A 12,441-nucleotide genomic window follows, 5' to 3' on the forward strand; every position below is an offset into this window, starting at 1 on the left:
CTTTCTGTGCTGCCAGGGCAGTGGGAAATCTGCCCGGCACCTCCTTGAAGGCTCTGCTCTCACACACCGCAGCCCAAGCCACCCACCTTTGCCACGGCCTGGCTGGGGCTGCCGGTGGTGGGGACACGCTGGCCAAGTGGCCCGTGCCCCAAGGGGGTTGGACGGGGGGCTTGGAGCTGCGGCGGGGTCAGACCCTCTCCTGCAAGGTCACCGGGGGTCAGCACCAGCCCAGGCCCCCGTGCATCCCACCCTGCCTGGCAGCCGGGAAGGGAGGGACAGGGCAAGGCATCGGGGTCCCCAGGCTCTCAGTGCAGAAGCCCCCCAGACCCCCCTGCGCCCACGAGAGCGCAGGGATCCCCACCCAAGGTGCTGGAGCAGGGCGCAGCGGGTGTGCAGGGCAGAGCGATGGCAGCAGCTGGGCCGGTTCCTCGGTATTAATAGACATTCCCAAGAAAGTGGCGAGGCAGCAGTGGGCACGGCACTAAATAAGGCTGGCCGGGGCGAGGGGGTGCTGGGGCAGCCCAGGGGATGTCCCGCAGGGGCAGTGGCACAAGCAGGGTCGGGACCCGGCGTGCAGGGTGCAGGGTATGGGCGTGCCGGGGTACGGGGACCCCGCAGTGCCAGGCGCCGCGGTGAGGGACTGCTGTGGCTGCGGGCAGGGGGCCGCGGGGCGCTGCCCAGGCAGGGGACAAGGGGAGCAGTGACCGGCGGGGGCCAGGGACCGCGGGCAGAGCCGCCCTGAGCCGTGCCGTGCCGTGCCGGCCCCGCCGCAGCGATCCGGGTTCCCGGCGGAGGCGGAGCCGTGCAGGGAGGATCCCGGGCCGAGCCGCGGCGGAGCGGCCATCGCTCGGCACCGCCTGTCTCGGGGCAGCACGGTACGGGCCGGTCCCGCACCCAACGCGGCTGCACCGGGCAGGGGGCGTGGGAGCGGGGCCAGGGGGTGTCGCGGGGCCGGCGCCGGCCGGGCCGTGGTGGGCGGCAGCCCTTGGCCCCCAGCCCATCCCGCCGCCTTGGGGCGGCCGGGCCTGACGCGCTGCCCGGCCCAGGCGGGATGGCCGCCCGCATCCTGCACCGCCTGCGGCACGCACTGGCCGGGGAAGGTGGCCGGGAGGAGCGGGTGCGCGGTGGCTGCGAGGCCGAGGACTTCCCGGAGAGCTCAGAGCTGGAGGACGACACGGAGGGGCTGTCAACGCGCCTCAGTGGCACCCTGAGCTTCACCAGCCACGAGGAAGAGGAGGAGGAGGAGGAGGAGGAAGGCGCTGGAGAGGAGCTGGGAGAGCCGCCGCAGGCCATGGGGGCGGCAGCCGGTGCGGAGGATGGAGGCAGGTGCTGGGGTCGGTGTGCTGGGGGGGCCGAGGCGGCAGCACCCTTGTGGAGGGGACCCAAGCGATGGTGGGGGCCAGCAGCCTGGAGATGCTGGGGTGCTGGGAGAGCCCCGTCTGCGCAGGGTTGGGCTGACGCCCCTCTCCCGGTGCAGAGTGGGGCCCTGCAGCCGAGCGTGCTGGCGGCAGCCTGCTGACCCGGCAGCTGCAGGAGCTGTGGAGGAAGTCGCGGGGCAGCCTGGCTCCGCAGCGGCTGCTCTTCGAGGTCACCAGCGCCAGCGTGGTCAGCGAGCGCTCCTCCAAGTACGTGGTGAGTGAGCCCGGTGGGGCTGGGTAGGCGCAGGGCGGGCACAGATCCTGCTCCCTCCTGGGGCAGGGGTCCCATGGGGCTGGCGCTTATTTCTCTCTGTCTTTCCCTGTGCTGCTCGGATGATGCTGGCGGCTCAGATGAGCCTCAGGTAAGTATTGCCAAGAGGTGCTGTGGCAGCCCAGCCTGCTCCCTCCTGCCCAGGCAAACCCCCCTGTGGCCTGTCTTTGGCTGTACACCTGGTTCTGCCTGGCCCCATGGGAGCGCTTGCCCACGGCACCGCCCTGACACCCGGCTCCCCCCACAGCTCTACACCATCTACTTGATCCGCTCCGGCCGGTTTGACAAGGCCCCTGCCGCCATCGCCCGGCGCTACTCGGACTTTGAGCAGCTGAACCGCCGCCTGCGCTGCCGCTTCGGCTGTGACATGGCTGGCATCACCTTCCCCAGGAAGAGGCTGCGCCGGAACTTCACCGCTGAGACCATTGCCAAGCGGAGCCGAGCCTTTGAGCAGTTCCTGTCCCACCTGCACTCCATTGCCGAGATCCGCCGCTCCCCCGAGTTCCTTGAGTTCTTCTTCCTGCAGGACCTGCAAGCCGCACAGCGCCTGACCTGCACTGGCATGTACCGCGAGGCCCTGGCCACCTGGGCCAATGCCTACCGGCTGCAGGACCGGCTGGGGGTGTGCGGCTCCGGCCGCTTCCTCCTGACACTGGCTGGGCTGGCCGTCTGCCACCAGGAGCTGGATGAGCTTGGTGAGGCCCATGGCTGCTGCGAGCAGGCGCTGCAGCTGCTGGAGGCCCAAGGCAGCCACCCATTGCTGGGGCCCTTCCTGCAAGCTCACGTCCACCTGGCCTGGAAAGTGGGCAAGGACAAGCGGCGTTCAGAGGCTCGGCTGCAGGACCTGCGGGAGGCTGGGCCACCCCTGCAGCAGCAGCCCACCCTGAAGGAATGCCTGATCAAGGAGCCTCTGGAGTAAGCATCCCACCACCGGTGCCCCCACGGTGACAGGAGGGCAAGGGGCCCAGGGTGGCTAGAGCAGCAAGGGTGATGCCATCGCTGGGATGGAGCACAGAGGCAGCACTGCGTGTCTATGGATGGCACAGCCCACGCCCAGGAGCTGTCTCAAAAATGCACTTTCTTTGTGGTTAGTCTGTCCTGTGGGGCCGGGCACTCGTGGGTGCTTGTCACCCACTGCCAGGAGCTGGCTCTCCCTCTGCGGGGGGGGTTCTAGTGTGGATGGGACGGAGTTTAGCTGGGATGTACTAGCACTGCATAAGGAAACGGGAAGGCTTCTGGCAGGGTCTGTGGCTCTTGCCAGAAGCTTCCCATAAAACTTATGTAATAAAAAGGACTTTATTGAATAAAGTCTCAGTAGGAAGAAGAGCGAGGCGCCTGCTGTATGTTCAGCTTCACTTCCCCCAGGGCACCATCAGCAGGAAGCCTCGTGTCCCCCATACTGAGGTGGGGAGCTGCCTCATCCCTTTTCCCAGCTCCCAGCTTCCCCTTTTCCAGCTCCCAGTGGCTGGGCGCAAGCCTCAAGGGTGAGCAGAAGCAGCGACTGATGCATCATGGCACAAGGAAGACAGAAGTGAGAAGGGGCACCCACATGTGCCGCAGTAGCACTTTCCCCCTCGTGCTGTGGGGGCAGAGGCAGCCCTGGTGCTGCCGACCTTCTCCCTTTCAGGAGAGGGTCCCTCAGGCAAGCATAATCATGGGGCTCAAGGCGACAAAGTCCAGGGAATGGAGCCCAGCCATTCACCTGACATCTTTATTTAAGGCAGGTGAAGGGCAGCTGATCATACTGTACGGTTATGTGCTGTGCAGCAAGCAGTCAGTTGCAGCAGACGCCTCTGCAGGTCCCCATCTGTCGTGGAGGGCCTCTGGCACCAGCTCTCCCCACGGTGCTGGATCCAGCCCAGTCTCCCTTCAAGGCTCATTTCTGCTGCTGCCCAGGTCCCACCTGGCCCACATCTCTCCTGGTCCGTCCCTCGGCGTGCCCAAGCCCCAGCCCGCAGGGGTTTCGCAGCTAGAGCTTGCTCTGGTTTGGCATTTGCTCCACCCTGATGACTCCTTCCTGTGCACAGGTGACAGCCAGGACCCCATCCCTGCGCCACAGCCGTCCCTGCACCAGTCCCCGGCACCCACCTGAAGAGAGAGCCTGTCAGACTGCAGACTGTCAGTCCCTGCAACAGGCAGGGCTGGCCTTTGCCATGCGGGTCCCTGGGGAATGCAGCGGGGACTCACCAGCCCAGGGGCTCTCACACTCGTACAGCATCCAGTGGTCCGCTCGGAAGGGCGCGTGGAACCACATAGAATGGTCAAGGGACACCATGAACTTGATATGGTACTGCCGGTGTGGGAGCAGGGCCGTGCCCAGGAAGGCATAGTCGGAGATGTAGGCAGCCACACAGCAGTGCACCTTCATGTCAGTCTCTCCTGCAAAGCGACCGGCACTGCCTGTCTCCAGCGTGCACTGTACGTGCCCAGCTCCCCCAGGAGCTCTGCTTCCCTGGGGGTCAGCTGCTGGCCAAACAGTGCTGTGATGCTCTTTCAGACCTGCTCTCCTTGCTGTGCCTCCCAAGGAAAGCCGGCCGTGGCTGAGCATGGCACACGGCCATCGCTTCACGCTCCAGCACCCCCACCTGTATTTCAGCCTTGAAATCTCCAGGCTTCCCCACAGGCTAGGGGCACAGTCAGCCTCTGAATCACAACCCTCTCCGCCCACTCCGTTGCGAGCGTGCTCTAAAGCGCAAGCTGGAGCCTGAGCCCTTCGCTTGTGGGGCAGCTGGACTGCCCTCCTGGCAGGACCCACCTATGTAGCCTCGTGCTCGCACCCAGAAGAGCTGCTTTGGCTCCTGCGGCTCGGAGCAGAATATATCTGGCGGGTTCACGGGTTTGATATCAATTGGCACGTCTTCGGCCTGAATCTTGTTAAGGTGCTTTCTGTATCTCTCCGCCAAGTTAGGATTCCTGTAGACCAACACAGAGAAGTGAGGTTAATGCCAGGCAGGCCAGAGGCACATCCTGCTGGCAGCAGCTTCAGACCAGGGACCCAGGGCCACACAGAAAGGCAACAGGGGCACAGCTCCTGCTCTGTCTGCTTCTCTGCTCCCCAGGTGTATTTGGGAACTCCTCAGGCTGTTGCCTCAATTCTCTCCCACCTGCTTTTGCCCCTGCACCTCCGTAAGCTGCAGCTGCAGAGAAGGGCATCTCTGGCATGCCCTGTCTGCCCCACTCACTGCAGGAACTTCTGGATGAGCTCCTCCTGCGTCAGCAGCTTCTCAGGGGGTGGCACGGCAGGCATGGTGAACTGGTGCTGCACCGGGCTGCACTGGGAGAGCTGGAAGGAGGCCTGGCAGGTGAAGATCGGCTTTCCATGCTGGATGGCCTTTACAGAACGAACAGAGAAGCTCTTCCCTGTACGGGTCCGTTCCACCTCGTACAGCACTGGCACCTTGGGGTCCCCTGGGACAGAAAAGGAACGTTCTGCTGTCGGACCACCACGCACCACAGAGGGGACCTGACCTACAGATGCTGAGCACTGGGGCCAGGCGGGCTGAGCCCACTGTGCCCTGAACCATCAACACCCTCTCTCTGCTGTGCTGGAGCCAGGATGGCAGCATCTGCCCACCCATGTGGGCCTCAGCCGCGGCTTCCCCAGCCCCTCAACCACTGGAGTCACTGCCTGGTCCCGGTCCCGCCATAAGCCCCAGCCTCCCCGACCCCCTGCACCCCATCCTGCCCCTCCACAATCACCCCTCTGCCCCACTGAGCTCTCTCCCTCAGCTCCGGGCACCCCCCGGCCAGCAGCCCGGCCTGCCCCCGGGCCCAGACCTGCCCACCCCCGCCCTTCCCACTCCGGCGCCCCAGCCGCGGGGCTCCCCGCCCGGCCCCGCTCCCCGCAGCGCGGCTCCCCCCGCGCCCGGCCCCGGCCCACCTGCCCGCACGAAGTAGCAGTGCAGCGAGTGGACCTGCTCGTCGCGGCTAACGGCGCGGGCGGCCGCCACCAGGGCCTGCCCCACGATCTGCCCGCCGAAGAGCCGCTGCGTGGCGGGCACCCAGTGGTGCCGGCCCCTGCGGGGGAGAGGGCGGCGGCGGTGAGGGCGGCGGCGCGGAGGGCGGCCCGACCCCGGCGCCCCGGCGGCCCCGCGCACCTGAAGAGGTCGAGCTCCAGCCGCTCCAGGTTCAGCACGCTCGTGATCAGCACGCTCCGCAGGTCTCCGGCCGGCGGCCGCCCCGGCCCCGGCCCCGGCCCCGCGCCCGCTCCCCCGGCGTCGCCCGGAGCTGCCATCTCCGAGGCGGCCCAGCAGCCCTGACAGCGGCAACACCCGGCCGCTGCGCGGCGCAGCGGCAAGTACCGCCCACCCGCGAGGCAAAGACAGCCAGCTGATTGGTCTCTGAGCTGTCAGTCACCCGGGCCGTGGCAGAAAGCTCTGGGATGGTTGGCTGGCCTCCTGCCCGTCCGGAGAGTACGCCTGTAATTGGCCAGACTCATAGTATGGGCGGTGCCCCAGCTGGTTTAATATGGCTTCTTCCTGCTGGAGAGGAGGCTGCAGGTGTCAGGTCTGCCATGGAGCTGGGCTCTTGCTTCAGGAGCTACGAGGCCTTCAGGGAGCGCTTCCGCGCCTACAAGAGGGCGCAGGGCTGCCGCTACGCTCTGCGGAGCTGCGTCTCTGTCCGCTGCCACAACCGGCAGCACGGCACCGCCGTCCGCGAGGATGTCATGTAAGGCCACCGCGGTGCGCAGCCCTGCCCGGCCGGGCCGGCTCGGCTCGGTGCCTGGCCCCGGCACCCCCGGGCAGGGCCTGCGCCCCGCGCTGGGCTCCAGGGGGTTCGGTGCTCCCCGCGCGGGTCCGGGGAGTGAGCCCATGCGGGAGCGCCCTGCCCGCAGGGAGCGGCGTCAGCAGCTCTGGCCCCCAGCCCAGCCCCTTCCACGGGGTGTCAGCTCCTGCCAGCACCTGGCCGAGTGCTACTGTAACCGGGGCTGCCCGCGGTTGCGGAAGGGTTCATCCTGCTAGCCTAACAGGCCTGCAGAGGAGAGTGCTGTTGGTTATGTCAGGCGCTTGCTGTTTTCATAGTCTCGACTGTTCCTGTGTTGCTTACCCCCCGTTGCTGTGTCCCAGCCCTGTTGCTCCCCCTCATGCTCCAGCTAGCGCTCTGCTGTCCTGCTTGGCTCTGTTCAAACCCTGCCTTTTGGCTCAACAATTCTTGCTGCCTCTTGCAGCAAAACCTGTACCTTTCACCTTTGAAGCCACCCTCATGGGACATTGCTGGCTAACTACAGCTCCTGCCTTTTTCTTCTCAAGTAGCAAGACACTAAGTACTGGCTGCTGGCATTCCCCAGCTGCTTTCACCTCATTGCAATGGCAAGGTGCTGTCGGGTTTCCCTCTCAGTGCTGGATTCCACAGCCTTCACTTACCTGAGCAGGTCTAGCGATACTGCCTCATTTCTGTGCAAGTCGGTGGATCCACTTGTGTGCACAAAGGCTACAAGGTCATTCTCCACTCACACAACTGCTCCCCTTGCTGCCTTAAAATATAATTTAATCGTGTGCCTTGAAGCCTTTCTTGCTGTGTTCTAGCCTGCTCCTCCAGATGCAGAGGAGTTGCAGAAATGATATGTGCTTTAAGGGAGTTAGGCACACATGCACCCAGGTATCAAGTTTTTGTTAACGGCTTTGCTGTTTCTGGAGAGCAGAAACAGGCATTGCTGGGATCAAGAGCAGGGGCTGCTTTATGGTGTCTGGTTGTGGCAGTTACGACTCTTAGTTCATTTGTTTTTCCTGTATTTGAGCTTTCTTACCCCAGGCTTTGCTGAGCGGAAAGCCAGCTCGTCTGACTGGCGTATGTGTTTTTTGTGTGCTCGCTAATTGAATATAGTGTCAGCATGCAAGAAAAGTCAAAACTAAATGCTGGCAGCCCATGCCACCATTGCTTGCCCCATTAATGCCTTCTCAACGTTTGCAGGTTCATGGAGGTTAAGTTTGGTTGTGCCCGGGCCCAAAAATACAACAAGAAGAGAAAGCAGCAGCCCAGCTTGTGTCCAGCTTATTTTGTGTTGCAATATAAAGAAGACATAGACCAGCTTGTGATCAGCGATCTGAACAGCAACCACGTCCATGCAGGCCCGGTTTTTTCCCTGACCAGAGCCGCTGCCCTGATGGCAAGCACTACGGAACGCGACAGCCCCGCAACAAAACCGCTAAAGCAACAGCAGGCGGGCGGGACTGAGAGTGGTGCTGCAGCAGCAGAGGACTCCTACGCAGTCATGGGACAACCGGTAGATGGGGCGCCTGCTCCGTACGGGGCTCCTGCGCTCCCTGAGGCAGCAAAGGAAAATGCTTCGGCCTCGGCACTAGTCAGGGTTGCCGAGGTAATGAAAACCTTTCTGACAGAGAACAAGGGCTCCCTGGCCTCAGTTAGCACAGACAGGGACCATGGCCTGGACAGACTCAGCTTCCAGACCAGGCAGATGAAGAGCTGGTTCGTGCGGTTCCCCGAGAGCCTCCTGCTGCACAGAGTGCTGAGTGAGGCGGGACATGTTCTCTATGCTTTCCTTGTAGAGAGCAAGGAGCAAGTAGGGAAGGTGGTGCACTTGTCACTGCTGAAGGATGACACAGGACACAACGTCAGGGAAATGCTGACCATCTTCAAGGAGTTCAATCCTGAGTGGCAAAAGGTCCAGGCTGTTTTTGTGGACGTGTCCTTCTTTCACAAAGCTGTCCTCCATGAGCTCTTTCCCTCTGCCCAGGTGTTCCTTTCTGTCTATCACACTGTCCGACTGCTTGAGAAGAATGCAGAAGAAGCGGAAATCTCCTCTTCCTTCAAGCAGAACTTGATGCTGGCCTTGCAGAAGGCTGTGTTTTCCCCTTCAGCTGCAAGTCTGGATGCCCTGTTGCCGCTCGTGAAGTGTGTGGTCAGCCCAGAGCTATACAACTATCTGCGAGCCAACTGGTTCTCCTGTGAGCTGCTCTGGTACACGCATGGAAAGAAAGGGCTGCACTCCTGCAGCACACACATGGACAGCCTGGACCTCATCACGCACCGAATAGCTGGTCTCCTTGGCCAACAGCCATCCTTGGAGGCAAGCATTCTTTCTTTTCTGGAGTGTGCAGACTGCCTTGATTCCAGAGGCTCGGAGAGCCTGAACCAGGGTTTCTTGAGCACCAGGGAGGATGGCTGGAGCAGCCTCCAGGAGAAACCTGATGCATGTGCTGGTGCTGCAGCAGAACCAGGCCCCATTTTTGGCTCTCCGGCTCTTGCTGATTGCCCTGAGCCCACTGCGCAGGCTGCTGCGGTGGGGACGGGGTGCATGCTGGCTGCACTCCGGGAGAGCTGTGGGGAGCTAGGCTACTGGCTGTGCCTGAAGGAGTGGGAGGTGGTGCAGACGTCCACGCAGCTGCTCAGCCCTGCCTCGGGCAGCCTCAGCGTTTGGCTGCTGGAAGACGCGCACCGGGTGAGCTGGGACTGCCGGAGCTGTAGCTGCTGCTTCCAGCGCCGCTACCGGCTGCCCTGCAGGCACGTCCTGGCCGTGCTGCAGGTGCACAGGGGCCGTGTGGAGGAAGGCATGGTGTGCAGGCGCTGGCAGAGGAGGTACCAGCACCTCCTGGCCCCCGGGGCCAGCCTCCCGGGCTTCGGTGGGGGCTCGGCAGGCGGCCGGCCGCTGGGCAGAGAGGAGAGAGCCCGGTTCCTCAGCCTGGAGCTGGCCAACCTGCTGCTGCAGAGCGAGGGGCGGGAGCTGGAGGAGCGCAGCTCCGCGCTGGCAGCTATCCTGGCGGCCTGGGCTCGGTCACCGGAGCCGGGGGAGGCGGCCGGGAAGAAGCCGGTGCCCCCGCACTGCTCTGGGTAACGGAGGCCGCCCAGGAAATGCGAGGTGGTGGAGTGGAGCCCGCGGCGGCCGCTCCCGGCAGCGCCCGAGGCCGCCGGTGCCGCCGCCCGGCAGCGACGGGCCGCGCCCGGCCGGCAGGGGGCCTGGCGCGCTGCCTGACGTCATGGCGCGCCCCACGGTGATTGGTGGCGCTGCTGGCAGGGAGCGGGGCACGCCGGGATGCGCTCCCCGGAGGCGGCGGCGGAGCGGGGCATGCCGGGATATCCCCCCCTCCCGGTAGCGGCGGCGCAGCATTCGCGGCCCCGGCAGGGCAGGCGATGGCACAGGCCCCGCCGGGCCCGGACCGCGGCTCCTTGGTGGCCTACGAGCCGGGGGCGGGCGGCCGCATGGCCTCCGTCAGCTTCCAGAGCGCTGCCATGGCTAGCGTCTTCACCCGCTTCCCCCGGGTACTGCTGGTGCACCGGGCCGGTGGGCCGGCGGGCCGCGCGCTCTATGTCTTCCTGGTGGCCGGGCCGGCCCCGGAGCTGCACGGCGGCATGGCCAGGGTGGTGCATCTTGCTGTCCCGCAGAACGAGTCGGTGGGAGGCCTGGCGCGCATGTACGGGGCGTTCAGGGCCTTCAATCCAGCCTGGGCTGAAACCCAGCTCCTCCTGATGGGCCCTGGGCTGCCCCAGCCGTCTGTGCTTGCCCAGGCCTTCCCAGCAGCAGAGGTGCAGCTCTCCATCTTCCACCTCTGCAAGGACCTGCAGCACCAGATCCAGCGGCTGGCCTTGGAGGGCTGCACCGAGCACCTGATCCTGGCTGCCCTGGGTGACACCATGCATGCAGCCACCGAGAGCAGCCGCAGAAAGATGCACGCCCTTCTGAGAGACCTCATGACACCAGACTTGCTGTCTCAGCTCCATGTTCACTGGCTTCTCAATGATGAGATCTGGGCCACGCACAAGGAGAGGACTTGGGGGCAGAGCAGTAACTACTTTAAGGACCTGGAGATTGTCACCCAGGGACTGAGCCAGATTTTCAGCAGTGGGCTCTCTTTGGAGAGCTGCATCACCTCCTTAGCCCAGTACTACCAAAAGTGTGTTTCTAAGAGTGCTCCTAATGCTGTGATTTGCTCTGCTCCCCATCCTGATCACTGTGCTGCTCAGGCAGCTCCCCAAAGTTTGCCTGCCAGGAGTTTGCCTCTTGCCCCTCCAGCATGCCAGCGTAAGCAGTCTCGGAGCTCTGTCCAGGCTTCTGCCACCACAGCAACAGCTCAGCAGCAGTGGCCGGTGCCAGAGTCTCTCACAGCAGCTAAGAGTCCTGTGATTGTTCACAGTCCACCAGCAGCTCTTCATCATCAGCCTGAAACCCCCCAGGCTCTCTTCTTCCAAGGTAAGCCTGCAAGCCCTCAGTTCTCATTAGGTCCTTCATCTCCTGTGGCTAAACTGGAGGCAATGGAAAACCCAGAGGGTGACAGCAAGGACGAGATTAACCGAAGGACTGAAGAACACATTGAGCAGTCATTGAGGGATATTTGCACGGAGCCCGCTGCCAGGCTGTGCCTGAGCGAGTTTGCAGTGGTTCAGAAGTCCGTGCAGCTGATAGGCACTGGGGAGGATGCTCTCAGCGTACAGGTCCTGGAGGATGCCCACAGGGTGGACCTGAAAGGCCTGAGCAGCTGCACTTGCCATTTCAACCAGGTCTTCCAGCTGCCCTGCCGGCACATCTTGGCCATGCTGGATTCGGACAGGAAGACCCTGCAGCCGGAGATGCTCAACAGACAGTGGCAGAAGGGATGTGATGCCCATCAGGCTGAGCAATATGGTGCTGATGGCCTCTTGGAGGTCCTGAAGAGCTCCTGGAATGAGTCTTTGGATAAATCCCTGGTGGTGTCATTCCTCACGGCAGAGATCAGCCGGGTTCTCGCCCACTGCAGCGGGGAGGAGTTTGAGCACAGGTACAGGATCCTCCGGGAGCTGGCTGACAGCTGGATTGGGCCCTACATCGAGGTGAAGCTCTAACACCAAGTGGGACCCAAGCGGGCTGCTTCGTGTGCGGATCCTTGGGAGCAGCTGGGCAGCAGATGTGCAGGAGGCATGTTCATCACTCCACCAGTGTCTTGGCTTCCACCTTTATTCCCCTTAGCCTATCACTCCCTTGAGGGTTGGCATAGAAGGGGCAGCTTGGGTCCTTTATCTGCCAAATGAGTGTTGCCTTTTGCATGGGACAGCTGAGAAACCAGATTGCAAACTCCTGATCATGCTGGATGTGACCAGCTGCTGACCTGGCTAATAGGAGGTGTGGCTGGGAGCCAACCAGGGGTGGTGCAGCGTGGGAGGTGATGTTATAACATGTGACAAAATTACTTGATGCGTGGCCAGTGCCTGCAGGTCCTTCCAGCATCCAGCTGTGATGTGTTGTGCAACAAAGCCAATAAATTGGCCTTGTATTGCTTGGGAGCTGTGTCTGTTTCTGTGCCAGCTGCAGCCGCTCCTCCCTGCAGACAGGACGGTGGGGCTCGCTCACACTGTGAGACCAGGCGGTGCTTTGGACAGGGCTTTGAACAGGGCTTCTTGGTGGTCTTTTCTTACTGTAGCACCCTCCAGGTAGTGGAGTGAGCCTGCTTGTTGGGAGGCAGCAGGTCCGGGGGGGTGGCAATCTCTGCTGCCAGCAGCGCAGCTCATGCTCTGAAGCAGAGTTGTTTGTCTGGTCACGGCAGCTGCTCTCCATTCCTCAGAAAGGGGAACCCGCCCTCCCTTGTCAACAGCTTGTGTGCTGGGGGAGGCTGGAGGGATGCTGCGGGTCACAGTAGTGCCAAATAAAGCTGTGATGAGGTGGGGAGCAAAGGCTTTAAACAAATGGGGTGGGGGAGGAAAAATGTGGGGAAGAGCAAACAAGCCCTGGCCCTCAGGTGCTCTCTGATGGGTCAGCCCCTTGTCACCCCTCACAAGCAAAAGCAATGCCAGTGCCCATTGTGTTGGGACACGGCAGGCTGCGGA

General features: G+C 63.1%; 4 protein-coding genes across 4 annotated transcripts; 3 read left to right on the forward strand and 1 right to left on the reverse strand.

Annotated features, from left to right (window-relative positions):
• The first annotated feature begins 468 nt into the window (after nucleotides 1-468).
• SNX21 (sorting nexin family member 21) lies at nucleotides 469-3,015 on the forward strand. Its single transcript, XM_056355008.1, has 3 exons — nucleotides 469-1,322; nucleotides 1,478-1,632; nucleotides 1,937-3,015. The coding sequence occupies exons 1-3, from the start codon at nucleotides 1,052-1,054 to the stop codon at nucleotides 2,606-2,608; spliced, it is 1,098 nt and encodes a 365-aa protein (XP_056210983.1). The 5' UTR covers nucleotides 469-1,051; the 3' UTR covers nucleotides 2,609-3,015.
• Nucleotides 3,016-3,350: 335 nt separating this feature from the next.
• ACOT8 (acyl-CoA thioesterase 8) lies at nucleotides 3,351-5,969 on the reverse strand. The gene is made up of 6 exons (XM_056355013.1): nucleotides 5,787-5,969; nucleotides 5,570-5,706; nucleotides 4,872-5,097; nucleotides 4,445-4,602; nucleotides 3,877-4,068; nucleotides 3,351-3,777 (listed from the first exon to the last, which is right to left on the reverse strand). The coding sequence occupies exons 1-6, from the start codon at nucleotides 5,921-5,923 to the stop codon at nucleotides 3,659-3,661; spliced, it is 969 nt and encodes a 322-aa protein (XP_056210988.1). The 5' UTR covers nucleotides 5,924-5,969; the 3' UTR covers nucleotides 3,351-3,658.
• A 162-nt stretch (nucleotides 5,970-6,131) lies between these two features.
• ZSWIM3 (zinc finger SWIM-type containing 3) lies at nucleotides 6,132-9,489 on the forward strand. Its single transcript, XM_056355003.1, has 2 exons — nucleotides 6,132-6,357; nucleotides 7,600-9,489. Exons 1-2 carry the CDS (start codon nucleotides 6,203-6,205, stop codon nucleotides 9,479-9,481), a joined length of 2,037 nt encoding a protein of 678 aa, XP_056210978.1. The 5' UTR covers nucleotides 6,132-6,202; the 3' UTR covers nucleotides 9,482-9,489.
• A 274-nt stretch (nucleotides 9,490-9,763) lies between these two features.
• Nucleotides 9,764-11,899, forward strand: ZSWIM1 (zinc finger SWIM-type containing 1). The gene has a single exon (XM_056355005.1). The coding sequence runs from the start codon at nucleotides 9,778-9,780 to the stop codon at nucleotides 11,461-11,463; it is 1,686 nt and encodes a 561-aa protein (XP_056210980.1). The 5' UTR covers nucleotides 9,764-9,777; the 3' UTR covers nucleotides 11,464-11,899.
• Nucleotides 11,900-12,441: the final 542 nt, after the last annotated feature.

Source organism: Falco biarmicus, chromosome 10, assembly GCF_023638135.1.
Source record: "Falco biarmicus isolate bFalBia1 chromosome 10, bFalBia1.pri, whole genome shotgun sequence".
Classification (NCBI taxonomy): Eukaryota; Metazoa; Chordata; class Aves; order Falconiformes; family Falconidae; genus Falco; species Falco biarmicus.

Coding starts and splice junctions, on each gene's coding strand:
- SNX21 (XM_056355008.1), top strand. CDS start 1,052: ATGGCCGCCCGCATCCTGCACCGCCTGCGGCACGCACTGGCCGGGGAA. Junction 1,323..1,477: donor AGCCGGTGCGGAGGATGGAG/GCAGGTGCTGGG, acceptor CTCCCGGTGCAG/AGTGGGGCCCTGCAGCCGAG. Junction 1,633..1,936: donor AGCGCTCCTCCAAGTACGTG/GTGAGTGAGCCC, acceptor CTCCCCCCACAG/CTCTACACCATCTACTTGAT.
- ACOT8 (XM_056355013.1), bottom strand. CDS start 5,923: ATGGCAGCTCCGGGCGACGCCGGGGGAGCGGGCGCGGGGCCGGGGCCG. Junction 5,098..5,569: donor CTGCTACTTCGTGCGGGCAG/GTGGGCCGGGGC, acceptor TTTCTGTCCCAG/GGGACCCCAAGGTGCCAGTG. Junction 3,778..3,876: donor GTGTGAGAGCCCCTGGGCTG/GTGAGTCCCCGC, acceptor CTCTCTCTTCAG/GTGGGTGCCGGGGACTGGTG.
- ZSWIM3 (XM_056355003.1), top strand. CDS start 6,203: ATGGAGCTGGGCTCTTGCTTCAGGAGCTACGAGGCCTTCAGGGAGCGC. Junction 6,358..7,599: donor GCCGTCCGCGAGGATGTCAT/GTAAGGCCACCG, acceptor CAACGTTTGCAG/GTTCATGGAGGTTAAGTTTG.
- ZSWIM1 (XM_056355005.1), top strand. CDS start 9,778: ATGGCACAGGCCCCGCCGGGCCCGGACCGCGGCTCCTTGGTGGCCTAC.